General features: G+C 46.6%; 2 protein-coding genes across 4 annotated transcripts in view; both read right to left on the bottom strand.

Annotated features, from left to right (window-relative positions):
- Positions 1-374: 374 nt before the first annotated feature.
- Positions 375-14,262, bottom strand: MRPS25 (mitochondrial ribosomal protein S25). Its single transcript, XM_022562760.3, has 4 exons — positions 14,003-14,262; positions 9,184-9,290; positions 1,292-1,379; positions 375-639 (listed from the first exon to the last, which is right to left on the bottom strand). The coding sequence occupies exons 1-4, from the start codon at positions 14,134-14,136 to the stop codon at positions 447-449; spliced, it is 522 nt and encodes a 173-aa protein (XP_022418468.1). The 5' UTR covers positions 14,137-14,262; the 3' UTR covers positions 375-446.
- Positions 14,263-14,750: 488 nt separating this feature from the next.
- RBSN (rabenosyn, RAB effector) overlaps positions 14,751-27,414 on the bottom strand; it is a 29,964-nt gene continuing 17,300 nt past the window's right edge. The window contains exons 9-13 of one of the 3 annotated variants that reach the window (XR_002643123.3): positions 25,860-25,946; positions 24,724-24,826; positions 23,236-23,340; positions 19,373-22,543; positions 14,751-19,051 (exon numbers count right to left, since the gene is read on the bottom strand). Coding sequence is in view for 2 of the 3 variants with exons in the window: in XM_089919776.1 (XP_089775902.1) it covers positions 21,395-22,543; positions 23,236-23,340; positions 24,724-24,826; positions 25,860-25,946 (1,444 nt within the window). In the remaining variant the exon portion in view is untranslated. Of the gene's footprint in view, positions 22,544-23,235; positions 23,341-24,723; positions 24,827-25,859; positions 25,947-27,414 lie in introns of all 3 variants that reach the window. The other 2 variants (XM_089919776.1, XM_022562777.3) reach the window with 2 other exon arrangements.

The following is a 27,414-nucleotide window of genomic DNA, read 5'->3' as shown; positions in this document are numbered from 1 at the left end:
GCTTGCCCTGGGATTTCTGAAAAATCCCGAAGAGCCTGACTGGAGATGACGTCTATACCACCAGCCAGACAGCTCCGGCCAGACCCCGATGCGGCAGTTCTTCATCATTCTCCAGAGCAAGGCCTGGAAGAAGAGTCGAAGCCAGTAGAGACCAGGAAAGGGCTGCAGGACTGAGATGAGATGTCACCAGGCTGCGGACTTACACCTTCCCGACCCCAAAGCCCTGTCCCTACAAAGGCCTATCAGACCGGATTCATGCCACACTGCTCAGTGATCCTGAAGCATTTATTGCCCTGATGGCGCAGGGTGTTCACTGGGCAGTTTGGCTACAGCCCAACTCCTCCCCTCCCCCCATACACTTTTACACAAGTGTGTAAAGGAGACCCTTTTATTGCAAAGAGATTTTCAGTCTTTCGGGGAATAGGACCAGGGGCTTTTCTGGGGCCTCAGTCTTGGGCACTGGCTTTCAGAGCTGCTTTGTACTTCCCTGTCATTTCCCTGGGCAATGGCACCAGGCCCGGGCAGGGCACCTGCCCCTCCACCTCACAGATGCACTCCCGCAGGCAATACTTTCGGGGGCCAAAGTGGGCTGGGTGAGAAAGCTGTTTTTTCTCCTGCTCCTCTCTCTCGAGGGTTTCCCTGCCAAAGAACACAGACAACAACAAGGCGTGGGTGACACAGCTCCAAGCTGCTGGGAAGTGGGGGACTTCTCAGCCGAGTGAGCTCCAGCATCTGCCAGGGAGATCTCCTACGCTGCTCCCTACTCCCCCCGGGCCTCCGGGGCTTCGGGGTGCGCAGGAAGGCCTGCAGCCCGGTGAAGGGTAGCAAGGGGTGACCCCAGCTCTGAGGACAGGCAATCAGGACCAAGGGGCCTGGAAGTGCCTTCGTGCGCTTTCTCAAGACAGACTTTCCCATCTTCCCTCCCTCCCCTCCCTCCCTCCATTCATGGGAAGAAAAGGAATGTGTCACAGCAGGCCCTGGGGTTGGTCACCCACTTGCTCCAAGCTGAGATTCCCCAAGAGGGACATGGTCACAGCCACAAGGGCGTGCATTTCAGATGCCTCTCAGCTTCCCGTGGACCCAGGAGGAAAGGACCATCTTTATCTTCACGGTGCAGGGAGCTGCAACTCAGAGGTTCAGGCGCACAGACTCCAGCCAGCTCTCTGGTCAGCATCCGAGGCTCCTGCCAGAGTCCGCCCTCTCAACACCCCTCCCAGCGCGCCCATCTCCTCCCTCTCAAATCTCTGGGCCGAGACGTTTGCACCTCTCCAGGTCAAGCCCAACAACTCACTCATTCTTCCCCAGAATCTTTTTGATGTGCTCCATGATCTCCTTATTGCTCTTGGTCTCCACGTCCACAAGGACTTGCTCCCCGGAATCTGGAAACAGGAGGAAAAGGGGGGAAGAAAGCTGAGAACACAGCAAGGCACTCCCTGGCCTCAAATGGTGGTGATTTGGGATTTGCTTTTAGAGAAACATTTTAACGGTCAAACAAGTGTTTATGTAACCAATTATGCTGCCCCTTTTCCGTATTTCTTTAGATGTGAGCACACATAAACTTTAGGTATGTACAAAAGCATACATACTGTTTTAAATAGAAACTCCATGTTCATGGATAGAAAGATTTAATATTGTTAAGATGGCAATCCTCCCCAAATCAGTCTATGGATTCAGCCAATCCCTATCAAAAATCCTAGCAGGTGTTTTTGTAGAAAACTGAAAAATTGAGCCTAAAATTCATGCAGAGGACCCAAAACAGCCAAAACAACCTTGACAAACAAGAAAATGGGAGAACATTCACTTCCCAATTTCAATTTTACCACAGGCTACAGTAATCAAGTCTGTGTGGTACTGAGCAAAAGAACAGCCTAGAGCAATGGAACTGAACTGAGTCTAGAAATAAACTCTTATTAAATTTATGGTCAACTTATTTTCAGCAAAGATGACAAGACAACTCAGTGAGGAAGAAGAGCATATATCTGATAAAGGACTTGTAGCCTGACTAAAGAACTCTCACAATTCAATGTCAAAAAGGCAATCCAAAGAAAAAAATGGGCAAAATATCTGAATAAACATTTAATAACAACAAAAATGGATAACAATAAGCATGAGAAAAGATACTCAATATCATCAGTCATTAGGAAAATACAAACTAAAACTACAGTGAGATATTAAGGTGGCTAAAATTTTTTTAAACACAATACCAAGTGCTAGTGAGGATGCAGAGTAACTGGAACTTTCCTAAATTACCGGTAAAAATGCAAAATTTTACAGCCACATCAGCTAGTGAATTAAGACACACACAAAAATAATTAAATGATTGGAAAGGAAGAATTTTATTTGCAGATGTAATGACTGTGTATGTAGAAAATCCTAAGGAATTTAGAAAATAAAAACTTCTAGAAATATGAATTACCAAGATTGCAAGACACAAGGCCCATGTACAAAATCAGCTGTACTTCTACAAAGTTGTTTGGTGCTAACCGAAGAACTGAAAAATGAAAATTTTAAAAATACCATTTACAGTAGTCACAAAACATACTCAATATTATTAAAATGTCCAGGGACTTCCCTGGCAGCGCAGTGATTAAGAATCCGCCTGCCAATGCAGGGGACACGGGTTCGAGCCCTGGTCCAGGAAGATGCCAAATGCCTCGGAGCAACTAAGCCTGTGCACCACAACTACTGAGCCCGCGCGCCTAGATCCCATGCTCCGCAACAAGAGAAGCCACTGCAATGAGAAGCCCACGCACCACAACAAAGAGTAGCCCCCGCTCGCCGCAACTAGAGAAAGTCAGTGCACAGCAACGAAGACCCAGTGCAGCCAAAAATAAATTTATTTTTTTTTAATGTCCATTATCCTCAGTGATCTATAATATAATTCCGAACAAAATCCCAGCAAGCTTTTTTTCTAGAAACTGGCAAGCAGATTTTAAAGTCAGAATGGAAATGCAAAGAACCTACAAGGGCCAAATTAATCTTGGGAAAAAAAGGGGGGTGGGGAACAAAGTTGGATTTACACTTCCTGATCTTAAGACATATTATGAAATACAAAAACCAAGACAGTGTGCTATTAGCATAAGGACAGACGTATAGCTCAGTTAAAGAGGATGAAGAGTTCAGAAATAAACTCGAATAGCCAAAACAATCTTAAGAAAGAAGAACAGAGCTGGAGGAATCATACTCTCTGACTTCAGACTACACCAGAAAGCTACAGTATTCAAAACTGCAAGGTACTGGCACAAAAAAAACAGACACATAGACCAGTGGAACAGAATAGGGAGCCTAGAAATAAACCCACGCATTTATGGTCAATTAATCTACCAGAAAGGAGGCAAGAACATACAATGGAGAAAAGACGCTCTCTTCAATAAGTGGCGCTGAGAAAACTGGACACCTACATGTAAAAGAATGAAATTAAAACATTTTCTAACACCATCTACAAAAATAAACAATATGGATTATTAAAGACCTAAATATAAACACTAGCTACCATAAAATTCCTAGAAAAAACATAGAACACTCTTTGAAATAAATCGCAGCAATATTTTGGGGGGATCTGTCTCCTAAAACAAAGGAAATAAAAGCAAAAATAAACAAACGGGACCTAATTAAATTTAAAAGCTTCTGTACAGGGGCTTCCCTGGTGGCGCAGTGGTTGAGAGTCCGCCTGCCGATGCAGGGGACATGGGTTCATGCCCCGGTCCGGGAAGATCCCACATGCTGCGGAGCAGCTGGACCTGTGAGCCATGGCCACTGGGCTTACGCGTCCGGAGCCTGTGCTCCGCAATGGGAGAGGCCACAACAGTGAGAGGCCCGCGTACCGCCAAAAAAAAAAAAAAAAAAAAAGCTTCTGTACAGCAAAGGAAAACATAAAACAAAATGAGGGACTTCCCTGGTGGTCCAGTGATTAAGACTCTGCACTCCCAATGCAAGGGGCCCAGGTTCGATCCCTAGTCAGGGAACTAGATCCCACATCCTGCAACTAAGAGTTCGCATGCCGCAACTAAAAGTTTGTGGCAACAAACACCTGGCACAGCCAAGTAAATAAATAAATACTTCACCTGATTAAAAGATGGGCAGGAGAACTGCATAGACATTTTTCCAAAAGGAAATGCAGATGGCCAACAAGCACATTAAAAGATGCTCAAGATACCTAATCATCAGGGAAATGCAACTCAAAAAACCACAATGACATATATCACCTCACACCTGTCAGAATGGCATTCATCAAAAAGACCACAAATAACAAAGGTTGGTGAGGATGTGGAGAAAACGGGACCCTTGTACACAGTTGGTGGGAATGTATATCGGTGCAGCTACTATGGAAAACAGTATGGAGGTTTCTCAAAAAACTAAAAATAGAACCACCACATGACCCAGCAATTCCACTCCTGAGTATATACCCGAAAAAAACCACACTAATTCAAAAAGATACATGCACCCCAATATTTAAAGCAGCATTATTTATAATTGCCAAGATATGGAAGCATCCTAAATGCCCATCAACAGATGAATGGATAAAGCTGTACTGTACACACACACACAATGGGATATTACTTAGCCATAAAAAAGAATGAAATTTTGCCATCTGCAGCAACATAGATGGACTTGGAGGGCATCATGCTAAGTGAAATTAAGTCAGACAGAGGAAGACAAATACTGTATGATAGCACTTATTTGTGGAATCTAAAAAATACAACAGACTTGTGAATATAACAAAAAAGAAGCAGACTCACAGACAGAACAAACTAGTGGTTACCAGTGGGGAGAGGGAAGGAGGGAGGGGAAACATAGGGGTAGGGGAGTAAGAGGTACAAACTATTATATATATATTTATTATATATAAAATAAGCTACAAAGATATACTGTACAATATGGGGAATATAGCCAATATTTTATAACTATAAATGGAGTATAACCTTTAAAAATTGTGAATCACTATATTGTACACCTGTAACTTACATAATATTACTGTACATCAATTACACTTCTTTTTTTTTTTTTTTTTGCTGTGCCATGCAGCTTGCAGGATCTCAGTTTCCTGACCAGGGATTAAACCCGCTCCCTCGGCAGTGAAAGCACAGGGTCCTAACCACTGGACCTCCAGGGAATTCTCCCATTTTAACCAGCTTAAAGTGTAAAATTTGGTGGGTTTTAATGCCTTCACAATGTTGTGCATCCATCACCACTATCTAGGTTCCAGCACTTTCTCATGACTCCAAACAGAAACCCTGTACCCATTAAGCAGTCACTTCCTATTCCCCACACCACCCCAGCCCCAGCCCCTGACAACCACTTCCTATCCCTATGGCTTTGTCTGTTCTGGACACCCCACACAAATGGAATCATACACTATATGGCCTTTTGCATCTGCCTTCTTTCCGTTGGCATGTTTTCAAGGTTCGTCCATGTTGTAGCATGTGCCAGTACTTCATTCCTTTTCATGGCTGAATAATATTCCACTGAATGAATATACGGATTTTGTTTATCCATTCATGGTCAATTTTTCTGACAAAGGTGCCAAGGAAATTAAATAAGGTGCTATAACAGCTGAATATCCCAAATCTAAAACACCTAAAATGAACCTCAATCCTTATCTCACTTAATACACAAATAACGAGATCATAGACCTAAATGTAAATCTAGGACTCTCCCAGTTTTGAAACACAGGAGAAAAATCTTTGTGACTTTGGGGTAGGCAGAGATTTCTTGGACAGGACACAAAAAGTACTAAACATAACATACTAAACATAAAAGAAAACAACTGATAAACTGGAATTCATCAACATTTAAATTTCTGCTCTTCAAAAGACACCATTAAGAAAATGAAAAGGCAGCCACAGACAAAATATTCACAATACATCTGACAAAGGAACTGAATACAGACTATATAAACAACTCAACAAGAAAAGAGCCCCCACTTTTTTTTTTTTTTTTTTTTTTGTGGTACGCAGGCCTCTCACTGTTGTGGCCTCTCCCGTTGCGGAGCACAGGCTCCGGACGCATAGGCTCAGTGGCCATGGCTCACGGGCCTAGCCGCTCCGCAGCATGTGGGATCTTCCCAGACCGGGGCACGAACCCGTGTCCCCTGCATTGGCAGGTGGACTCTCAACCACTGCGCCACCAGGGAAGCCCCCCACTATGTTTTTTTAATGGGCGAAAGATCCAAACAGACTCTTTACAAAAGAAATAAATGAATGGCCAATAAGCACATGGAAAGATACAGGGAAATGCAAATTAAAATGTCAAGGAGATATACAGGCACTGGAATGGCTGAAAAGACTTATGTGGTGACAAGAATGGCCCCCAAAGATACCCCAACCTAGTCCCCCAGAACTTGTGAATATGACACCTGACGTGGCCAAGGGGCCTCTGCAGAGGAAATTAAACCTAAGGACCCAGAAATGGGGAGATTCTCCTGGATAATCTGACAGCCCCATTAATCACAAGGTCCTTAAAGTTGGAGACCCTCCTGGGCTGTGGTCAGAGGGACGTGTGACTGTTGGAGAGGGCCAGACACGAACGCAGCTGGCTTCGAGGATGGATGAAGGGACCACGAGCCAAAGCATGTAGGGGTCTCGGGCTTCCCTCATGGCGCAGTGGTTAAGGATCCGCCTGCCAGTGCAGGGGACACAAGTTCAAGCCCTGGTCTGGGAAGATCCCACACGCCGCAGAGCAACTAAGCCCATGCACCACAACTACTGAGCCTGCGCTCTACAGCCCGTGAGCCACAACTACTGAAGCCCGCACGCCTAGAGCCCGTGCTCCTCAACAAGAAAAGCCACTGCAATGAGAAGCCCACGCACCCCAAAGAAAAGCAGCCCCCACTCACCGGAACTAGAGAAAGCCCACGCGCAGCAACTTAGACCCAACACAGCCAAAAATAAGACAGAAAGAAAGAAAGAAAGAATTTAAAAATAAATAAATTAAGAATGTGGGGGCCTCTAGAAGCTGGAAAAGGCATGGAAATGGATTCATCCCTAGCGCCTCCAGGAAGGAAGGCTCTGCGAACACCTTGATTTTAGCCCATGTTGGACTTCAAACCTACAAAACTAAGATAAGAAATCTGTATTGCTTTAAGCCACCAACCTCGTGGTGATCTTACAGCAGCCACAGGAAATGCAGATGAGCAATAGGACCAGTTTGGGTGAGGATGGGGGGCCAGCAGGACCCCTCACCCTGCGGACTGCAGGGACAAATGGCATAACCATTTTGGAGGCCTGTCTGGGTGGTTTCTAAGAAGGTCACGTGCCTATTCTGTGGCCCAGCAAGCCCATCCTGAGCCTGTGCCCAGGAGAACTGAACACCTAGGTCCACAGCGACATGCACCTTCCCAAAACCACCCTCGGCAGGCAGCCGCTAACACCCACCTCGAGCAAGACCCTCCTTGCAGGAGTCTCTGAGACCCGCTGCAGCAGCAGCAGAGCCAAGCCCACCCGGCTCTCCCAGGTCCACGTCCAGGACCTGCCGCTTCTGCCCAACACGCAGCCAGAGCTTCCTACTGACCGGCCCCCTTTCTCATCTGAGGCGTCTCCTGGCCAGACCTCCTTCCAGAGATGTCAGACGTGCTTTGCCATCTGAAGACTCCCTGCCTGCCCCCCATCTCCAATAAACCTCATACTTGTAGCTCTGTCTTGGCATCTATAGAAAACGCAAATGTTCATCAACAAATGAATGGATAAACTGTGGTATGTCCTGATAATGGAGCACTACGCAGCAATAAAAACGAGTAAGCTACTGATACACGCAACGTGGATGAATCTCAAAAAGACAAGTGAAAACCAGACACAAAAGAACGTATACTGTGAGATTCTATATTAGGTTCTGAAACAAAACTAACTAGTCTATGGTGAAAGAACTGCTAACAGAGGGAATTCCCTGGCGGCCCCAGTGGTTAGGACTGTGCTCACTGCTGAGGGCCTGGGTTCAATCCCTGGTCGGGGAACTAAGATTCCACAAGCTGTACAGTGCGGCCAAAAAAAAAAAAGAACTGCTAACGGTGGTTGCCCCTCTTGGGACTGGGAACTGGAAAGCAGTACTGGGAGACTTTCTGGGTCTCCACTGGGCAACAGTGACACAGGCCCGTCACATCTATCAGAACTCATCACTCCATGCACGTGAGACCTGTCCATTTTACTGTGGGTAAATTATACCTCAATAAAGTTAATTTTAGAACGCCAACACGAAATACATACACAAAGTTGCCAACCACCACCATTCTCCTCGCCTCCACCTTGCTCTATTTTTCTTTTCTCCATAGCACTCATCTTCTAACAAACCATGTTATTGAGTTTCTTGTTCATTCTATCTCCTCCTGCTGGAATATCATCTCTACAAGGCTAGAGGTCTTTGTTTGTATGGCTCCCTGACACCCCAAGCACCTAGAACAGTGCCTGGGTCCTAACAGGAACTTGATACATATTTGCTGAATGAATGAAAGAACATCATCATTTTCTTTCCTGACGAATTTCCCAGTCTATACTTCATTTGATTCTCGTAACCGTGTAAGGAAGATGTTTTGCCTTCCCCTAGAAATATGTAAGTGGGAACATTACTCGCTCAGGATCAGAATGACTGAGTAGAGAGTTGGGCTAGAATATATGGTCTTCTGACTTCCAGGCACTGAGCCCAATTTAACTGAATACATCTTCATGTTTGCTCCTCACAGGGACAGGAGAGCATCATGTAAATGCATATGGTCCATAGAGGACACACGCAGACACATACACTGTTCAAGAGAATGTGGCCAGCACTGAGAGACGTGCCCTGAGAGAAGGGAGAGTCCAATCTAAGGTGTAGGTAAGGTTTCCTGAGTGAAATGGTGCCCAAGCTGAGTCCCAAAGGATTTATTTTTTAATTAAGCAAAGAAAAGTAGAAAGGGGATTTCCAGCAAAGGAACCGACATGAGCAAAGGCAACAAAGCACAGTGCGGCAAGGGAATTTGGAAAGACTAGCCCATATGACATGAGGCATATGTAGGAGATGTGGCAGCAACAGGAGATGCGGCTGGAGAGGGACAGACCAGATCTGTGCAGTCACTGTGTGCCAGGTATAAGAGCCAAGGTGACAGGACCAACGTAGGTTTACAAGTGCTCCCATCGCAGCCCCCGCTGACTGCCACACAGGAGGAACATGGGAGGCAAGTCAGGCCTGGGCCATGGCAGAGGGCCCTGCACTCACCTAAATAGAACCGCAGGAAGGGTGTTGGCGTCATGTTCTTAAACATCATGATCTGTACCCAGGGGTTCTTATACTGGATCTGAGGTATGTTGAAAAACACGAATTTCCTGCAAAACAGAAGAAATTAAACCCATGAGAGTTTTTAACCTAAAATTGTATGCACCTGTATATTCTTCTAAAGAGAAAGTCCAGAACTCTCATCAGATTCTAAAAGGACCCTGCCTCCCCACAAAAAGGTGGAGGTAGGAAAAGCAGGTATCAGGAATCCACTAACGTGTTGTCTGAATGTGGGTGTTGGGACTCTTGGTTTGTCATTTTAGGGAAAAGAAATCTATATTCCTACCTCATGTTGCATATTAGCCTAAAACTCACCAAAACAGAAGTATAAATATAAAAATGAAACCATGAAATGTCCTCGGTCTTGATTGGTGTGACAGCTGCACAGTGTACTCATATGAGAAGCTGTGTATCTACAGGTGAGCACTTTATGTAAATTATACCACAATTTAAAAATAAATGAAACCATGAAAACAAACATGGGGAATACTTTTACAATCTAGGAGTGGAGAAACCTCTAAACTCAGAAGGTTTAAAACACAGATAAATTTGATTACATTAAAACCTTTGCAAGGGATTTCCCTGGTGGCACAGTGGTTAAGATTCTGCCTGCACCTTTGCAATTAGTCTCTTGATTAAAGCCTCCCCAATGACCTGAATTTAAATGCATTCTCTGCTTCCTGCTGCCACCCTGCTCCCCATACCAGACGATGGAAAGGTGCGAGTGGTACACGGGTAGAAGCGTGGTTGCCTGGCTTCACCACTTCCCAGCTGTATATAACCCAGAGCAAGTTACTGCTGTGTGCCTCAGTGTTTATGCCAACATGATGGCAACGCAGGACAACCAGTCCAGATAGCAGCTTGTAGTTTATTCTCAAGAAGAAAAAGATAGGATCAACAGAAGGCCTGACTGCGTGACATTTGCTTGGGGACATGTCCATAATTGGAGCAGAATCTGCAGTTAAAACAAAAGCAATGACAATAACCCCAGGGGAAAAAAAAAAAACTGCAAAAACAGAAAGGAAAAATAATCAAAGTATTTGACTCAACTGTGTACAGTGTTTACAAAGTCATAATAATTTAACAGTGAATACTGATTTATCCAAAATTCTTAAATGACTATATTGGGAGGATGGGGGGGGTCGAGTAGTATGCATGTGCTGGGGTAGGGAACAGCAATGCTTCTTGAAGAGCTAAATCCTTGCCTTCCACAGTGACAAGTCAACAGATAAAGCCTAAAGCTAAGAAAGTAAGGAGGCGCTCTCTAAGTATGGTATTTAACTATATGGAAGTAAAACTCTAATCAAATGGTTAGAGTTGAAAGTTGTTGCCTCTGGAGGATATACAATGGAGAAAAGACAGCCTCTTCAGTAAGTGGTGCTGGGAAAACTGGACAGCTACATGTAAAGGAATGAAATTAGGGCTTGCCAGGTGGCGCAGTGGTTAAGAATCTGTCTGCCAATGCAGGGGACACGGGTTCGAGCCCTGACCCGGGAAGATTCCCGCATGCCGTGGAGCAACTGAGCCCGTGCACCACAACTACTGAGCCTGCGCTCTAAAGCCCGTGAGCCACAACTACTGAGCCTGCGCTCTAGAGCTCATGTACCACAACTACTGAGCCCGCGTGCCACAACTACTGAAGCCCTGTGCCTAAAGCCCGTGCTCCACAACAAGAGAAGCCACTGCAACGAGAAGCCTGTGCACCGCAACCGAGAGTAGCCCCCGCTCACCACAACCAGAAAAAGCCCACGTGTGGCAAAGAAGACCCAACGCAGCCAAAAATTAAAAAATTAAAAATAAATAAATTTATATATAAAAAGAAGAATGAAATTAGAACACTCCCTAACACCATACACAAAAATAAACTCCAAATGGATTAAAGACCTAAATGTAAGACTAGGCACTATAAAACTCTTAAGAGGAAAACATAGGAAGAACACTCTTGGACATAAAACACAGCAAGATCTTTTTTGACCCACCTCCTAGAGTAATGGAAATAAAAACAAAAATAAACAAATGGGACCTAATGAAACTTAAAAGCTTTTGCACAGCAAAGGAAAACCATAAACAAGACGAAAAGACAACCCTCAGAATGGGAGAAAATATTTGCAAACGAACCAATGGACAAAGGATTAATCTCCAAAACAGACAAACAGCTCATGCAGCTCAATATAAAAAAAAAAAATCCCAATCAAAGAATGGGCAGAAGACCTAAGTAGACATTTCTCCAAAGAAGATATACAGATGGCCAAGAAGCATATGAAAAGATACTCAACATCACTAATTATTAAAGAAATGCAAATCAAAACTACAATGAGGGGGCTTCCCTGGCGGCACAGTGGTTAAGAATCTGCCTGCCAAACCAGGGGACACGGATTCGAGCCCGGGAAGATCCCACATGCCGCAGAGCAACTAAGCCCGTGCACCACAACTACTAAGCCTGCACGCCTAGAGCCCGTGCTCCACAACAAGAAGCCACCGCAGTGAGAAGCACACGCACCGCAACGAAGAGTAGCCCCCACTCCCCAGAACTAGAGAAAGCCCACGCACAGCAACGAAGACCCAACGTAGCCAAAAATAAATAAATAGATAAATAAATTTTAAAAAAACAATGAGGTATCACCTACAATGAGTATCACCTCACACGGGTTAGAATGGGCATCATCAGAAAATCTACAAACAATAAATGCTGGTGTGGAGAAAAGGGAACCCTCTTGCACTGTTGGTGAGAATGTAAATTGATAGAGCCAATATGGAGAACAGTATGCAGGTTCCTTAAAAAACTAAAAATAATTACCACATGACCCAGCAATCCCACTACTGGCATATACCAAGAGAAAACCATAATTCAAAAAGACACATGCAGGGCTTCACAACTAGAGAAAGCCCGCGTGCAGCAATGAAGACCCAACGCAGCCAAAAATAAATAAATTAATTAATTTTTAAAAAACGGCCAGAAAAGTAAACTGCCCTGGGTCACATGACCAATAAGTCAAAGGATCAGGGCTGTGAGCATTGGGCTCCATCACTATCAAATTCACCTGGATCCTGAGGCACAAGGCTGGACACAGAGCTCAATAAATTCCAGCAGCTGTTACTTCTCCCATTGCATCTTAAGGGCAAGAACACCTGGCAGAGGTGAGGAGGAACTTAGCTCCCAGACTCTGAATAAGGCAGCTCCCCACACACCCAGCAAATACCCTAAGACTTGCTAGCCCGGTGCTGTACTGGCCACAGGCACTTGGAATGGAGGGCCAGATGAAGTGCTGAAGGCACATGAACAAGCAAAGGAAGGCCGGTGGGGCTACAAAGAGCAAGTCTGACAGGCTCAAACCCGAAGGGCACCAGTGGGACAGCCAAGCCCTTATCACTAGGAACAGTGAAACACAGAATGGCTGTTTGGCTCCTATTTACCCAGAGAGTATTAAAATACTTGAGCATGTGAGTATGTGCAGGCCTATTTTGATTGGCTGACCATTTAAAAACCAAAGATTTACATAAAAATCTGAATTTCTGGCTCCTTGACAAGTCAGAAATTCTCCATGGAGCCCAAAGAGCTAAGATGTAGCCAAACAGTGAATGGCCCCGTGAGGCAAGGCACGTTTTCAGTTTACTGCAGGCCCATCCAGACTGTCTCCCTCCTTTGTTTGTACCTGCCTGGCCTCTGCCCTGTGACTCCTGGTGCGGACGGATGGATGGATGGATGCAAAGTTGGTTATGCAGGAGTATCTGGGTGCCTATTCAGCCCTAAGACTGAGTCTTCTAGGAAGCCCTCATCCCAGCTGACCCCACGCAAGTAGGTTCAAGTTCTTGCGTTGACCTGTGGAAAGCAAACGGCTAGGGGGTAGCTGCTGGCTCTCCTGAACAGCCCTGCACTGAAGGCCGCGCCATGGCGGGACCACCCTCCACAGGGAGTTGCTCTCCAGGCTCACTCTGATCCATCCCACACACCCAATCCCAAAGTTTCTGAAAGACGGGACTTGAATTCCCAGCAACAGCACGAGGCACTCAGTAAATTTATGCCTAACACCTGAAAAGCCCAAAGCACTGCTGCTGCCTCAACGTTCAGTTCAAACCTTTCACTTGCAAGACCCATTCAATGAGTCCCGACTCTGCTGCGGGCTGAAAAGCATTAAGGAGCTGGGGCGGGGGCCGCTGCGCAGCTCACAGTCACTTCACTCTAAGGGTCACGAGTCCTTCGAGAACGAAGCCCCCTTTCAGAACCGCCCCCTCACCAGCTGACTATGGCACCCTGGACAAGCCCGTTCCTTAACCTCCTGCGTTCCTTCATCCCTGGAGTGAAGAGAACAGCGAGGTTTCTGTAGAAATCAAACGAGCTAGTGCACGAGGAGCATTCAGAAACGCGCTGCACGTACGAGGACTCAATAAATGGCAGCAGCTGTTACCCCTGCCACTGCACCCCCAAATCGGCCCTGGGACATAGGTATCACCCCGGTCGCAACACTGAGGAAAAGCAACTCTCCCAAAGCCAGCAGGTGGAAGAGCCCGGACCCCAGCGGGTCGGTCGCCCCGGGCTGGACTCCACCCGGACCGCGTGCCGCCCGCGGGGCACGGGTGGCTGAGGAGGCTTCGGCCTCCCCGTCAGCGCTGCCCCCACCCGGCGCGACGCGGCCCTGAGGTCCTCTTCTGCTGTGGAACCCGGGGCAGCTGCCCGTCCGTGCAATGGGGGCCCTGGCGCCAGCGCAGCGCCAGGTCTCAATGACTCGCAAGTTATTGGTGGGACCCGGCGGCTCGGACTGACCTGGCGCCCTCGCCCAACTCCCCGTGCGTATTGTAGTTCACCGTCATGACCTTCACCGACTCCTTGAACACTATGTCTCCCTGGCCCAGGTACTGCAGGGTGCGGAGTATCGGGAAGCGGCCCTTCATGGACATGGCGGCTGCGGCGGAGGAGCCGGACCGCCGGCCGCGAGCCCAGCAGCGAGTAGAGAGGAGCTAAGCTGACGCCGTCCGGGCGGCCCTCTCGCCGCTTCTCCTCCGCGCCGATTTCCACTTCCCGCGCAGACTCACAGGAGACTCCTCCCGGCGGGCAGCGCGCGCGCCGCGGAGCGGCCTGGGACTTGTAGTACTGGCTGGCAGAGTTTTCCTTAGGCGGGGGCGGTGGGAGCCGGCACGTACGCCTAAAGCGTTAAAGCTCCTGTTGGAACGTTAAGGTTTTCACGATTTGTGAATCAAGTCTTTCTCCCCTCCGCCAAGGGAAAATATTTTATATAGGCTCAAACTCAATCATTCAGACAACAAACTTACAGTAGGAAATAATTCAGGAGAGCTGAGTTTGAACACCAAGTCGGCTAGTAACTTTCTGTTCAACCTCAAATATGTCAGTTTTCCTCTCTCAACTTCTCCAGTTTTAAAGTGAAGGGTTAGAACTAAGCAATTTCTAACATTGACTTAAAAAAAAAATTAAAAACCTGACTTGAAAAAAGGAAAAAAAAAAAAGGAGATTTTGGGATCCACTCCTTTCTAGTTTAGCCACTTGAGAGCTCTGGACCTCAATTTCTTGAAAAGCAAAAGGTCGATGAGATGCATTTCCTACTGATCTGAGAACGTTCTCCTTCACTTTTGAAGGATAATTTTGCCAGATATAGAATTCTAGGTTGGGGGTTGGGAGGCATCTTTCAACACTTTATTTCACTCCACTCTCCTCTTGCATGGTTTCTGATGAGTAGTCAGCTCTCTTTTTTCCACTATAGGTAAGATGGTTTTTTCTTCTGGATTCTTTCAAGATTTTCTTTGTCTTTGGTTTATAGAGTTTGAATAAGATATACCTAGGTGTATATTTTTGGTATTTATACTGCTTGGTGTTCTCTGAGCTTCCTGGACCTGTGGTGTAGTGACTGTCATTAATTTTGGAAAGTTCTTGACCATTATTACTTTAATATTTTTCTTTATTCTCTCATTTTTTTTCCTCCTTCTGGTATTCCAATTATGCATGTTTTACCTCTTCTGAAATTGTCCCATAGTTCTTGGATGTTCTATTCGGTGTTTTTGTTGTTTTTCATTCTTTTTTCCCTCTGCTTTGCAGTAGGGAATTGACCTATCTCCAGACTCACTGATTCTTTCCTTGGCTGTGTCAACTGATGAGCTCATCAGAGGCATTGTTTGTTAGTCTTTTTTATTTCTAGCATTTCCTTTCAATCTTTCTTAGTTTCCTTATCTCTGCTGACATTACCCATCTGTTCTTGCATATTATTTATTTTACCACTGGACTCTTTAACATATTAATCATTTAAGTTTTCTATCTCATAACACCAACATCTGTGTAATATCTGAATCTGGTTCTGATATGTGCTTTGTTTTATCAGACTGTGGGGTTTTTCCCTTACCTTTTTTAGCACACTTAAACTTTTTTGTTGAAAGTGAGACATTATTGGCTGTATTAGGTAATAGGAACTGAGGTAAATAAGCCTCTACTATGAGGGGTTATGTTATTCTGGCTAGAAGTAGAGCTGTGTTTGTTTGCTTAGCTGTAGGCCCCAGAGGCTTCAAATTCCTCTAGTGTCCGTTTTTGTCTCTCTTGACTTTGGGCTTCCCTAGAGTCTGTGTTTTGTAGCTCTTTTAGCTGTAATGCATCCTTATACTGGAGTTCTGTTGGTGTGGTAGTAAGGTGTGGTAGCAGGGAAGCATTCTGTAATTTTATGGTGAAATTTCAGTATTTTAGTGGGTCTGTGTCCTTGGGCTGTGACCTTCCTGTCTCTGAATCCCCCTCTGTGATAAAGAATAAGAAATATGTTTGGTCTTTGTTCCCAGCTCCTGGCCAGAGCTCCTAAAACTCTTATAATTTCCTTAATGATAAGAGTGATAGAAGCTTCTTTTGTCATATCTAATTTTTGTCCCTGTTCCTGAAACAGCTCTGGAAAGATGAAGGTGAAAGGAGTGGCTTTTGTTATTCATAACAAGCCCCTTTCAACCTCTGACCTCCAGGAAGGTAACGGGTTAAGGGTTGAGTTAATCGCTAATGGCCAGAAGATTCAATCAATCACGCCTATGTAATAAAGCCTTCATTATAAAAACCCTAATTTAGGGAGTTGGAGAGCTTCCAAGTTGGTGAACACACCATGGTGCTGGAGAGTGATGTGCCCAGAGGGGGGCATGGGAGCTCCACACCCCTTCCTATACCTTGCCCTATGCATCTCTTCCGTCTGGCTCTTCCTAAGTTGTCTTCTTTTACAATAAACCAATAATCTAGTAAGTGAACTGTTTCCCTGAGTTCTGTGAGCCATTATAGCAAATTATCGAAACCAAGGAGGAGTTGTAGGAACCCCTGATTCATAGAAGGTCAGAAGTACCCGAGGCCCGCACTTGTGATTGGCATCTGAAGTGGAGGGGCAGTCTTGGTGGACTGAGCCCTTAACGTGTGGGATCTAATGGTAACTCCAGGTAGACAGTGTCAGAATTGAACTGAATTGTTGGACACCCAGCTGGTGTTGGAGAATTGGTCATTGTGGAAACCCCACCCTGTCCCGTATTGGGCTTCCCTGGTGGCGCAGTGGTTGAGAGTCCGCCTGCCGATGCAGGGGACACGGGTTCGTGCCCCGGTCCGGGAAGGTCCCACATGCCGCAGAGCGGCTGGGCCCATGAGCCATGTGGCTGCTGAGCCTGCACGTCCGGAGCCTGTGCTCCGCAACGGGAGAGGCCACAGCAGTGAGGGTACCGCAAAAAACAAAAACAAAAACCCCGTATTTAGTGTCAGAAGAGTGTGTGAGTAGAATGTATAGAAAAACATGAGTTTTCAATTTTACCCTCCCCACACCTGGATGAGACAGGAAGGCTAGAGGGGACTAGTGTGAAATGCCCTTCCCCACATGGGGTTAGACTCTGGTAAACCTCCCAGCCCCCCAACAGGCCTTTGTTATGGAGAATGCTCTGAGTTTATTTTACAAAGGTAACTCTTCCCCCTTTCCCTGCCAAAGCAATTAGCTATGAAAACCAGGTGGGGTTCCAGGATGTAAAACCCCTGAGAGTGTGGGGTGTCCTTAGGCTGACTCCCAGGGGGTTCTTACTCCCATGCTAGTCCACACTCAGCTTCCAGCAATTCAGCGAGTATTCCTAGCAGCTCTGGCTCCAGTGGCTTCTGCTTCAGGTAAGCAGATCTTGGCTGCGATTCTGCATTCACCTCTCCACATTTCTAGGTGGCAGTAGGCCCTGCAAACTCACTTCTCTGATGGATCCAAAGAGTCACTGACTTTCAGTTTGCCCAGCTTTTCCTTGTGTAAGGACAGGAGTGACAACTGCCAAACTCTTTGTATGCCTGAGCTGAAGCCAGAAGTCCTTTCTGAAGTATTTTTTAAAACCATGCTAGGCTACTGAAGAGTTTTAGTCAGAAGAGCTTTTGACCTTAAAGTTCAGAGGAGGTGCTTCCTATGGATGAAATATCCTACCCCATGTGAGAAACCTGAGTGTCCATACACGAAGCAGGCCAGGGCAGCTTGGGTTTTGGAGGCAGACAGACCTGGGCTGGAATCCCAGCGGTGTAACCCTGAGCAGGCTTAACCTCACCACACTCATTTTTTCATCTGTAAACTGGAGCTGTTGTGAGGATTAAATGAGGTACGCATACATAATACTTGGCATTCTGTCTGACCCAGAGTGAGCGCTAAATATTACCTCCTCCTGGTTTAGTCCTGGGAGGTCTCAAAGGTCCAAGTGATGGCAATATCAGAGATCCACTCAGCAGCTTCCAATCTCTTTCCCCGTCGCCCACTTCCGCTACCTTTGGGCCACAAACCTTGCTTGAGCACTCCCACTGTACCTGACCCACGTGGAACCCTCCTTGCTACATAGGGCAAGCGAGTGAGGCAGACTGGGCTTTAAATCCTCCTTCCACCACTGACTGGCTTTTTGACCCCAGCCAGGCTCATCTCTCTCAACCAGTTTCTTCATCTGTCAGCTGAACACCTGATTAACCACCTCAAAGGGTTTTGCACGACACCTGCCTAAGACAGTTCATTTAATCAACACTGCAGGAATAACTAAAGATGAGGACAGAACTTGAACCCATACTTAACCCCTGTTAAGAGCCCAGTGACCTTGATTTTGTCCGGAGGCCTTAACCACACAGGTAACACAGGAGCTGGGCTGTCTTCTGATACTCAGAAGTTATTAAGAAAGGAGGGGAGAGATGTTATCTGGTAATTCTTACTCGCAACATGTGTGCACATACTCACACACACCCCCAACCACTAACATATTATTTTATTTTTTTAAAAAAGGTTCCAATACAAGGCCTCAGAGTAGTGCATGCAAATCAATGACCTTCAAACTGTCTGTCACTGTCAGATGACCAGCACAATCTACTACCACAGTCTGTGACCTGGTAAAGAGACCAGCTTCTCACCCTGAGTCCCATCACCTATGCCAACGTCCAACCTACCACGTGGCTCTTGATTGATTCAGGTACATTTTAGTATCTGAACAGAAGAGACACATTGAGCAGCAAGCATAATGAGTAAGCGTCCTTAGTGTATTAGACAAGGGAAAATACAGACAAGGCATAAAAGGGAAAAGCCAGCTTCATCTGATGCCTGAATCCCCAAAGTCTCTTGCATACATGTTCTGTGTCTAGGGACATCTGCCAACGCCGTATCAAGGACTTGCCCATTTTCCGATGAGATGGAGCTGTTTGCGATGAAGGACTGCAGGACGGGGGAACTATTCACACGAGGCAAAAACCTGAAGTTGTGGTTGCAATTCATAGGTCATCTCTTCCCTGACGTTAACCCATCCCTGTAAATCCAACTTTGTGCCCATGTGAATTCCGAGGGATAGAGAATTCTAACTCCGGTCATGTCTGTGATTATAGGAGAATATAGCCATGGAAGAATTAAATGGAAAAATACAGCCGTGGAAGAATTCAATCACATCAGAGGGTTTTAGTTTGATTTAGTATATTCAGTTAAAAATTTTCTTTTTTTTAGCTTAAAAACATGTTTCTTATATTAGTGGCTCTCAATGCTCTTAGTTACTTATACATTGCCACCTGCAATTGATTTCAGAGAAAGGGTATGTTTGGTAAACTAGTCTTAATTGAAACCACCAGCTAACTAAAGGAGATATATTCTCATTAGAAAAGTAATCATGAGGGAGACCAGCATTTAGCTTTTGGAACTACCTGCTTTTCGGCGCAGAGAGCTTCCTTCTCTTCAGTCAAAGAGAAAAGACAGACTGAGCAGGGAGGAGCATGCAGCCATCCACAAATCCCTCCAGAGTAACAGCATGAAGGGCAATGACCCTGAGGAAGAAAAAATGCCTGTACCGGGCAACATTTTATATGCCTGACGGCCAACTTCCCAAAACCATGACAATCAGCAAGGTTGGTAACTGGCTGACCTCAAACCCACTCACATTCCTTTGTGAAGAGAACCCAAACTCGAGGGGTCCTCCACACACCCTCCACCCACCCACTCCCCATTCCCACATCCCCATACAGGACCCCCTCATTCAGCCCAAAGATCCAGCAGGTGCTAAAGAAATGTGAATAGTGTCAATACAAAAACAGATTACCTTTACACCACAATGTTTTTCAGACCTTTCCAAGATCAAGAGAGGTCGTCCCAGAATGTAACAAAGTGAATTTCAACTCTCACACCATTAGCCATTGAGAGTATGACCCAGAGTTAGTTAAGGGGTATAAAGTGACTAGTGGTCAGTTACTGTTCAGTAGTTAACAAGCATAATTGCAGGAACTCTACCCAGAGCTGAGCACACTTGGGTATCACGATGGCAGATGTCAGTTAAGGGTTATGTTCCTGTAAACCTAAGCACCAGAGCTAAATTAACAATTTCCCTTTTTGCCCTTAATTGGTGAAGAGTTCAAGTACTGCGATTCTACCAAAATGATCCTGGGCTGTGCCTCTTTCAAACATTTCAGTTTCTTTTTTTTTTTTTTTCCCAGCCACGCGGTGCACTGTGCAGGATCTTAGTTCCTTGAACAGGGATTGAACCCGTGCCGTCAGCAGTGAAAGCGCCGAGTCCTAACCACTGAACCATAGGGAATTCCCCATTTCAGTTTCTTAATACTAAACATTGGTAAAAGAATATCTCACCAGTGTCCATGGTCAGCACAAGATGAACCAAAAGGGAAGAAGGCTCATCAACTAGCCTTGGAAGTTATTTTAATTGACCTTCTGACTCAGGGGAGCTTTAACTCTTCTGACAGTGTTCCACAAGAGCTTCCTGGTCACCAATTCCTAAACTATGAAAAAGTCTGAAAAAGCCCAGCTCCGAGTTATTTTGCCAAAGCTCTAGAGGAAGCTTTCTCTGGGGACAGACAATTGTCCCAGCAGTCATTCAGTTCCACAGAGCCACACTTGGATAGAGACTCTTCTCCCAAATTATACCACCTCCATCAACCAAAAAGTTACCCACTCCTGTTCTGTAAAAAGTTCATAATCAGACTCACAGTGATACCCCTGCACTGGGAGTTTAACTTCCTGAAAGAGACAAACAAGAAGTCAAAGAGGGAAACAGACCCTGGTGAAACCTCACCACCATTACCCACTCTTAAGAAGAGGTGCTGGGCTTTCCTGGGTCTTAACTACTGCCTTCATAGCAAGACCTCCCCCTTCCATTGTACAGGCAGAATGTGCCCAGTAGGGCAGTGGAAGTCCCAGGTAAAAGCAACATAATACCCTAATGGGGACAGACTTCCTCCAGAGCCGAGCAAAATTTACAGGACTCTGTCTTGTCTGTCTTGGCTAAAGGAAGGGCCCTATATAAGGCTGCCCTATAATACTGCATAATGACCAAACACTAGGCAGGAGCAAATGGCTGCAAGAGGTACACAGTAGCCATTTCTGCCCAGGGCCCAACAGAACTGCGCTTAGTTATATCTCGGCAGTGAAGTTTTAAATTCCCTTCTAAAGGGAAAAACCAATTATAAAAAAATAAAAAAAAAAAAACAAACCAGGAAAAACCGCAAATGCATGCTGATTCTTCCTGTTCTAGTTCCCATTTTACTATTCAACTATCATGGAAAAAGCTCCAAGTGCACAGCACGAAACAGCAGATTCCTCCCCCGCTGACCTGCGTGCAGCTTAAATCTCGCCCTTCCTCCTTCTCCATCAACTCCAGCAGCCCTCCCTCCTGCTCCCCTGGCTCCTGCCAGGCCCCAGAGGCGCCCTGCCCATCACGGTCAGTCGGTGCCCCTCTTCTGTTTGGCCAGGGTGTGCTTCAGCTCCCTCAGGTTCTCCGTCAGCACCTCCACCTCGTCCAGGCGGCCGCACTGCTTGGCATCGAAGATGTACGCCTTGATGTTGTCGATCTGCTGGAGGAGGAGCTCCTCCTCTATGGGCTCCTCGTCCTCCTGCCCGCTCTCACTGTCCACCTCGAACGGGTTAGTACAGGGGGCCTCCTCGAAGGGGCTGCCAGGAACAGGAGGTCCTGAGGGTCTCTGAGGGGGATGCCCATCTTCCTCGTCAAAGGGGCTGGGGGCTGGGCTGTCTGGGCTAGTGAAGGGATTCCCTGCCACTGCCTCCTCTTCCTCCTCCTCCTCAAAAGGATTGTACTCCTTGAGGACACAGGCTGGAGGGCTGAGAGGAGGCTCTGCAGCAGGAGGGCTGGCCGTGCCCTCTGCTGCAGGGCTGGAGAGGTCTTCCTCATCAAAGGGATTTAGGGAGGGCACCTCATTGTGCTGCGACGTGGTGCTCTGGGGGAAGAATTCCTGGCCGAGGGCTGGGGGCCCAGACCACAGTCTGATGGGCTCGAGAGCCGAGCTGGGTGAAGGGGTCTTGGGTGCCACACTGCTCTGAGCTGGGGAACAGCCCAGATCCAAGGCATGAGCAAGGTGGTTGCGAGGCTCTCTGCCTGGCTCCAGCTGAAAAGGCCTGATTTCTCGGAAGTCCAGGGACCGAGTCCGCGTGTGCAGAGATGCCGCCTGGAACTGCTCCCGTTCTCGTTCCCGCTCGCGTTCCCTCAGCACCTGCAGCTGTTCCCGCTGCAGGTCCTCCTCCTCGGCCTGCCTCCGGGACAACTCAATGGCCTTCTCTGTCTGCTGCTGGTCATACTCGTCCTGCAGCTGGCGCAGGTTCTCCTGCAGCGTACGCACTTCATCCATCCGGCCCGCGGCCTTAGCCTGCCTGATAAAGGATGTGATGTTGTGGATCTGCTGGAGGAGTGGGTCCGAGTCTTCGACCTGCCCTTGACCTCCAGAGAGCGGGAGCCAGCCCTCAGCCTTTCTCAACGGGGCAGGGCCCCCGCGAAGGGACACCACCTCCCCGTTGGTCGCATGAGACACCAGGTCACTGCGCCTTTCCTCAAGCCTTCGCTGGGATTCCAGGGCAGCCTGGGGAGACACCAAAGCCAAAGAGAAGTAACACGGTCACCAGGCCAACAGCCACACCGCCAGCCACCCTCTGCGGTCCCGCTATCCCTGTGTCAGTGAGACTCCAATTCTCCACCTCAGGACTACAATATCCAACTGCTAAAATCAAATCAGGCTTTTTTATCAGAAGGGAAGGAGGGACAAACCCTGATTTTCAAAATTAAAATACCAAATAACAGTAAGTTAAGGGATAAGCTTTTCTCAATCTTAGATTCACTGGCCATGTACTTGTCTTAAATCTCTGAGGTCTATTACCACTCATCTACACTAGAACCTCACACAATCTTAAATACACATATTATTCTGTTTAATACTGCATATTCCAAAGTGTTCTAGAAAGAACTCCCTGGTGTCTGGGTCCTCTGCAGCTTGTACCAGGGGGAGGATTGCCAGTCTCTATGGTATTCTGGACAGGAGAAAATCAGTAGAACCTCTGAAAGAAAAATAGGACCTGGAGAGAAAAATAATTACTCTGACCTCTGAAGATGAGAGAGGCCAGGAAAAGAACAGAAGGAGAATGCAAACTAGGGAGAGTGAGAGGTTCTGACTTAACGACAACCTCACAGGACCTCCTGGGAGCCTGAGGAAGCCTCTGCGCTCAAGGGAGCCGCAGGGAAGAAGCCAGGACGCCAGCATCCCTGAGCTTCACTCACCCGTCTCTCCAGGATCTTCTTCCTCTCCACTTCCTGCTTCCTTTTCTTTTTCAGTTCCTCAAACTGTTCTTTGGTTGGCAGTGACATCAAACCAAGCAACTTTTCCTGTAGGGGGGTCACAGGCAATTTTACACTTAAAGCCTTTTAGGAGAAAAAGTGAACCTGAAGCCCTCTAGTGAGAGCCCACTTAAGCTAAGCTACCCCACTCTCGGACAATCACGTTAATGAGCAGAGCAGGGAAGGACCTAATGCTGAAATTGGACCAGAGCCAACTTCCAAATAGGCCAGCCTTTTCCTGATGAAATGATCAACACCAGACATCCCAGTTATTTGCCCTCTCAGTGGGGCCTTTTCCTGCCCTCCCTGTCTACATCCGTAAGCCTCCTTCAAAGCCCCAACCCCACGCTCTTTACGTTTCTCCACAGCACTCTCTACCCTCTTAAGCTATACTTTTTAGTTGTTTCTTTTCTATTCCCCTCTCTAGAATACAAGCTTTATGAGAACAGGAATGTCTGTCTTTACTCATGGCAGGATACCCAGCACCTAGAACACTGCCTGGGACTCAGCAGGCACTCATCAAACGACTGTGGAATACAGCCACTAATCAAAAGCAGGAAGGGCCTCATTCTCTGCATTATGATGTTGGGAAACTAACCCAACAGGACGCTTAGATCCCTGTCAGGAGCACCACAGGGGATTGACTGTGACTCTCACAAGGGCTTTCTGAGGTAGAAACAACTTAGATCCAACCACCTGCGTCTAGTGCGCCCTTGAATAATCACCTGTTTCCTCCAAACCAATGGCCCAGGAAGAGTCCTGTAGGAGCTTATCCCAAGGAGGAAATGCTATGTGCAAGTATGTCCATCAGGCAATCCTCAACAGCAAAAAATGGGAATCTATCAAATGCCCAGTGAAAGGGGAATAGTTAAAGGATAGTGTACACAGAGCACTATTCTGTAGTCATTCAAACAAGAGCTGTTTGAGGACCACATAAAAAAGTTCTTATGGGACTTCCCTGGCACTCCAGTCATTAAGACTTGGTGTTTCCACTGCGGAGGGCATGGGTTCGATCCCTGGTCGGGGAACTAGAAATCCTGCATGCCGTGTGGCGCCGCCAAAAAAAAAAAGGGGCTTATGATATAAAATTCAGCAATAAGAAGGCCTAAATTTGCAAATATGCTACTTATATAACTATAAGTTACTATAAGTAGCATATGTAACTATTTTATATAACCAGTGCAAATGGAATAAAAAAGAAAATATATCAGAATGAGGCAGGATGGTGTTAAGGACATAGGACTAAAAGGAATATTTACTTTTCTTTGACATCCAGATTTTTCTCTAGATGTGACTGACACATTTATAACCTTAGAAAGTAATAAATGTACAAACAGAAAATAAACAAGCCATTGGCCCAGTCTGCCTTCAGAGTGGTAGAAGAGCAGGGGAGGCGAGTGCGGTGTTTCTGCCAACCCAGGATGGCTTTACCTGCACAAAAAGCGTAGCTGAGTATCTGATCATCCTCTGTAGCCGTAAAGTGTTTGGATGTGGTGGAGGGTCCTGCTTCAAGTCTAAGGTTAAGATCTTCTTACTGAATTGGAACAAATACATCACTGTAACAGGCACTGCCAGCCTCAGAAACATGGGTGAAAAGTCCCGAGTCACCAGGCTTGCATGCCAGCAACATGTGTAGAGAAATGGGTTAGAGACTCCACTGAAATGTCCTTGCAGGCAAAGCCCATTTCTTACCCTTTGGCTGTACCCAAGTCCCCAAACAAGCACAGGGTGAACGACAAACACTCAGCCATCGAGGCACTGACCACTGGTGCAGGGCCAGCGTCGTGGGTGAGTGACCAGCACAGCAGAAGGGCCCTGTGCTTGGCTTCATATTCTGCTATCACTGTCTTACAATCCTTAATTTTGAACAAGGGACCTGAATTTTCATTTTGCAGCAGACCCTAAAACCACGTAGCTAGCCCTGCACGTAAGGATGGACAAGGGTTCCGCATCTCTGTTCTGAGTCACAGTACTTCCTACACTGCAAAGGGCTGATGTAACCCCAACAGCCAATCCACAGTTAAAAAGCAGCGACTGGGACTCCCCTGGTGGTCCAGTGGTTAAGACTCGGCGCTTTCACTGCCATGGGCCTCAGTTCGATCCCTGGTCGGGGAACTAAGATCCCACAAGCTGCACAGCGCGGCCAAAAAAAAACCAAGGCAGCAGTCAACTTGAAGAAAAGAATCTGTGTTTCCATCTGGGCTCCAGCACTTCTTCTAGCTGTGGTGCATTCTCTCACCTATAAAATGGGGATGTTAATCTCCACCTCACAGGGTAACCACGGTATAATAAAGGAGCTACTTTGTGTGGAAGTAGTCAGTGACTGGCACACAGCTGGTGTCAATCAACTCCTATTCCATTAATAATAACGAACAATAGAAATCCTTAACCGAAAGTTACTGAGATGCACTGAGTGCCACAGCTGGCAACTCCCTCAGCCTCCTCCTCACACACTCCCACTATCACCAGGACTGGGTAAGCTCAGGTCTGCTGGCCGCCCACCACTCATTAACAAAGCACCTCCTCCACTCAAGGCAGCACGTAAGACATCACCTAACAGACCTTACCTTAAAGCGTCTATTAGCTCATACACTTTCTGCACTTCCACTCGAAGGTCATTGGCATGTTCCAGACTGTAGGTTGTCTCTCCAGCACTAGGGAGAAATCACAGAGATGTCTGATCTAAATGTCATCACACTGAACGGACAGTGTGGTGTAAAAGGACTCACAGAGGGGTAGACAGTTAATTCTCTCCAAATGGCATTTCAGACTCTTGCATATATTGCAGTGCTCATTCCTTTTCAAAATATAAGTGCTAATCAACTAGAAACTGCTTTTAATTTGCAGACACCATAGGGACACGCTAGTGCCGAGGTCTTTGAGGACCAGCTCCTAAGCTCATTGCCAAAATAAATGTGACTGAATCTACTTCAGCCTACTTTCCCTGAACAATTTCAGTGCATCTAGTAAGACGGATGAAGTGGTTTACTAAATGAGTTGGTCAGACCACGTAAGAGGAGAAGGCACTTTCTTTTCTCACTCAAAGACTACCCAGGGAGCGGAGGAATGATAGGAAAGCTGACCAAGGAATCCAAGCCACGGCCCACGTGGCACTGTCAGTTGCCCCATGCTCCCAGGTCTCACGAACAATTGCTCCCTGTGTGAGAAAATCACTTGGACTCCAACTCAAGAAAGGAGGTGAGAGGGGGTAACTCTGCCCAGGGTGGAGGATGGGACATCAGGGAAGGCCAGAGGTGGCTTAACCCCAGTCTCAGAGGAACAGCAACAGTTATCATGTGGTCTTAGAATTGTTCCTTTACTAGTCTGCCATTCCCACCAGACTGTTGAACTCCAAGTGCAGTGATTATGGCTTTTCATTTTTATACCCCTAGTAGGTAGCACATGGGACAAGCTTAAACAATGTTTACTGTGAAGAGAAACATTTCAAATGATCTCCAAGCTATTAATCCAGCCTCAGCAATGGCCACTCAACTCTCTTCCTGAGGCAACAGCAATTTAAGTTAAATAAGCAGAAAGAACTGCTGTGTTTACCTGTTTTCCATCTATAAGGCAGGCCTAGCTGGAAAAATCTTGGTGTGTGCTGTAATCTGCAGATTCAATAAAGTTGTTTCATCATCTCTAACTGCACAGTTTGCAAAAAGAACATCAGATCAGAACTAAGAAGACTTGCACTTTGTCTTGATAACGCCAAGTCATGTGGAAAATAACAGGGTTGGCCCAAATCTGAAATCACTGCCCTGGTCTCAGTCACATCAACCAACTATATTCTCCTCGGAGCACCTATCATGCCTGGCATTATTATCATGTGCGTTACTTGTTCACTTGGTTACGGTCTGCACTCCCATGATAATGAAGCTGTCTCCACTGTCCACTGCTGCAGCCCCAGCACCCAGAACAGCACTTGGCACGTAACTCGTGCTTGATAAGTATCCACTGAGTGAATGAGTGACAGACTGAAAGGCACTTACTTAAAGCACTTCAGAACTGGTCTTTGGAGGCATAAGGGTTAGACACCTGGAAACACGCTCAGCAACGGTAGCTCCCCCCTGGCTATGGAGGCCCATACAGTCTCTGTTGCAACTATTCAACTCTGCTGCTGTA

The sequence above is a fragment of the Delphinapterus leucas genome, chromosome 10, assembly GCF_059928025.1.
Source record: "Delphinapterus leucas isolate spDelLeu-1000000601 "Yukka" chromosome 10, BTC_Dleu_Yukka2, whole genome shotgun sequence".
NCBI classification, from domain to species: Eukaryota; Metazoa; Chordata; class Mammalia; order Artiodactyla; family Monodontidae; genus Delphinapterus; species Delphinapterus leucas.
This window is presented reverse-complemented; position numbering and strand designations above follow the sequence as displayed.